The 3165-nt window shown below is 46.7% G+C and overlaps 1 protein-coding gene across 1 annotated transcript in view; it reads right to left on the reverse strand.

The window, feature by feature from the left end:
• dnaaf3l (dynein axonemal assembly factor 3 like) overlaps nt 1–2763 on the reverse strand; it is a gene marked incomplete at its 3' end in the record, with an annotated part of 10526 nt that extends 7763 nt beyond the window's left edge. The window contains exons 1-6 of the mRNA XM_080021356.1: nt 2692–2763; nt 2475–2568; nt 2191–2342; nt 1873–2043; nt 1224–1346; nt 1016–1138 (exon numbers count right to left, since the gene is read on the reverse strand). Coding sequence (XP_079877482.1) covers nt 1016–1138; nt 1224–1346; nt 1873–2043; nt 2191–2342; nt 2475–2547 — 642 coding nt within the window. The 5' untranslated portion in view covers nt 2548–2568; nt 2692–2763. The remainder of the gene's footprint in view (nt 1–1015; nt 1139–1223; nt 1347–1872; nt 2044–2190; nt 2343–2474; nt 2569–2691) is intronic.
• Between the last annotated feature and the right edge of the window lie 402 nt (nt 2764–3165).

Here is a 3165-nt window from a genome sequence, read left to right on the forward strand (position 1 = left end):
GAACCTGTCTGTCTGTGTGTCGTATGGAACCTGTCTGTCCGTGTATATGGAACCTGTCTGTCTGTGCGTATTTGGAACCTGTCTGTCTCTGTGTATATGGAACCTGTCTGTCTCTGTGTATATGGAACCTGTCTGTCTGTGCGTATTTGGAACCTGTCTGTCTCTGTGTATATGGAACCTGTCTGTCTGTGCGTATTTGGAACCTGTCTGTCTGTGTGTCGTATGGAACCTGTCTGTCTGTGTATATGGAACCTGTCTGTCTCTGTGTATATGGAACCTGTCTGTCTCTGTGTATATGGAACCTGTCTGTCTGTGCGTATTTGGAACCTCTCTGTCTGTGTGTCGTATGGAACCTGTCTGTCCGTGTGTATGGAACCTGTCTGTCTGTGCGTATTTGGAACCTGTCTGTCTCTGTGTATATGGAACCTGTCTGTCTGTGCGTATTTGGAACCTGTCTGTCTGTGTCGTATGGAACCTGTCTGTCTGTGTATATGGAACCTGTCTGTCCGTGTGTATGGAACCTGTCTGTCTGTGCGTATTGGGGGTGGTAGCTCAAGCGGTAGGGTTGGTGGTCTAGTAATGTAAAGGTTGCTGGTTGGATCCCAGGCTCCTCCTGCTAGCATGCTGTAGTGTCCTTGAGCAAGACACTTAACCCCTCATTGCTCCTGGTGGCTGTGTCCGTCGCTGTTTGAATAATTGTAAGTCGCTTTGATAAAAGCGTCTGATCAATGTAATGTAATGTAATGTAAAAAAACCTGTCTGTCTCTGTGTATATGGAACCTGTCTGTCTGTGCGTATTTTGAACCTGTCTGTCTGTGTATATGGAACCTGTCTGTCTGTGTGTATATGGAACCTATCTGTCTGTGCGTATTTGGAACCTCTCTGTCTGTGTGTCGTATGGAACCTGTCTGTCTGTGCGTATTTGGAACCTGTCTGTCTGTGTATATGGAACCTGTCTGTCTGTGTGTATATGGAACCTATCTGTCTGTGCGTATTTGGAACCTGTCTGTCTGACCTTGACGTGCGTCCCGTTCTGCGTCCTCAGGAGACTCTGGTCTTGGCTTTCGATCCCAAACGAGATGTAGGGACTGGACACCATGTCTCCCCAGTATCCTCTGACCGCCACCTTATCAGCTCTCTGACACGCCCACAGTACAGAGGAGTTGCTGGGTCAAGGATTCACATCAGTACTTGGGTAGTACCACAGTACTTCCAGTACTTACATGAGGGAGGACTCGGGTGGAGAGCAGCGTAGCGTTGGTTCGGTTGTAGATTCCTTCTCTCATCTCAAATGCAAAACCACGTTCCCTCCACCGGAAATACTGCTGTTTGCTGATGACTCCGCCCTGAGAACACATGACAATGATACTACCGTGAAAACATCCAATCACACTGAAGTTCTGTGGAATACTCCATCCTGATTAGTCGATAGCGGAAACTAGTCATACTAGTTTTAAAGCTAGACATACTGGTTATAAAGATATTCATACGAGTTATAAAACTAGACATAATAGTTATAAAACTAGACATAATAGTGAGAAAACTAGACATGCTGGTTATAAAACCAGACAAACTAGTTCTAAAACTAGACATGCTGGTTATAAAACTAGACAAACTGGTAGTCATACTAGTTATAAAACTAGACATAATTGTGACAAAACTAGTTTTATCACCATTATGACTACTATTCTGACTACCTACTAGTTTGTCTTGTTTTATAACTAGTATGACTTTTTGTAGGCATTATGACTTGTTTCGTAGCAAGTATGTCTCGTCATAACTAGTCATTCAAGTTATTAAAGGAGTCATATTGGTAGTAAATCCTTCTGACTGATGTGTTATCTGGTGATGATGCTAATGATCCAGTGTTACCCCTTTCTGGTGCAGCTTCATGGCCAGGTCCCAGTCGAAGCAGCCTCCCCTTGAGTCGTAGCGGGTCCCCAGGTGCTGGCGGAGCCGAGCGTCCCAGGACGTAGAGATGGACGGAGTGGACGACCGGACCCACTGCTGGAAGATCCTGAAGAGCTGGTCACGCTCCTTAAACTGCACAGGAAACAGAAGGTTTGCTACTTCAAATAAGACGTTTCAGAAAGAATCAATAAATAAAACAGAATTGAACTGAGGGCTGTATGCAGCTCGCTTGGTTCCTGCAGTGAATCACGTTACTTCTGCAGGCTTCCATCCTCGTACCTTGAGCAAGGCAGCATCCAAGACGCCCCGTGTCTCCATCTCCTGCTCGCTGACGCAGCGCTGGAGCTGTCGGGCCACCTGGTGGAGTGCCTCCTCCGTCTGGCTGCGAAGCTCGCTGTTCCCAAACACCTCGAGGAAGAGCTCTGTCTTCTCTGCGCAAAACCAGAATCAACATGGAAACATTTGTAGTTTGTGTTTTGAAAAATCCTCATTATCATTAGTAGTAGTAGTAGTAGTAGTAGTAGTAGTAGTAGTAGTAGTAGTAATATTTCCTGTGTACTCACCGTGTACTCCCATGCTCTCCGGTCTGCTCAGTGCCAGGTGGAGCAGCAGCATCTGCCTGGCCACCACCTCCATGCTGCTCTCCACCACCCACACCTGCAAGGGGACGATCAATACTTCTGATTGGCTGGATCTGATCAGGTTAGATCAATGAGGAATCTAATCAAAGTCATATTGTTTTGGGGAAGACAGAATGGTGTAGAACGTTGTTCTCCTCACGTGCAGCTTCTCCGTGTGCTCCAGCCCGGCGATGGTCTTCAGGATGTGTCTGGGATCTGAACTACCAACCAGGAGGACATGCTGTTTCTCCCAAGGCCTCCCAGGACCTGAAACTCACACAGAGGCTGAGAAGTTAGAAATTAGGAAAACAAGGTCAGTGCTCATTTGTTTGACACATTAAAACCTATTACTAAGCTTCATAAGTAATGGTAAAAATGTTGATTCCTTGTGAAAGTAACTGTAAGTTTCTGAAAATATTAAAACAGAGATGAAGACGTCACTTCCTCTCTCACCTTTGGCGCGCAGGTCTCGGGCGGGGCTGAAGCCCCACCAGGTGACGCTCCCCACGCCCTCCGACGGCCGCACGCCGCTCATCTCGTTACGTCAGAGTCTGCAGGAAGGAAGTCACCTGACACTGTACTTAGTGTCATCCAGTGGTGTAGTCTACACTGTATACCTGCGTATACCTGTACA

Source organism: Zeus faber (assembly GCF_960531495.2).
Source record: "Zeus faber genome assembly, chromosome: 20".
Lineage (NCBI taxonomy): Eukaryota > Metazoa > Chordata > Actinopteri > Zeiformes > Zeidae > Zeus > Zeus faber.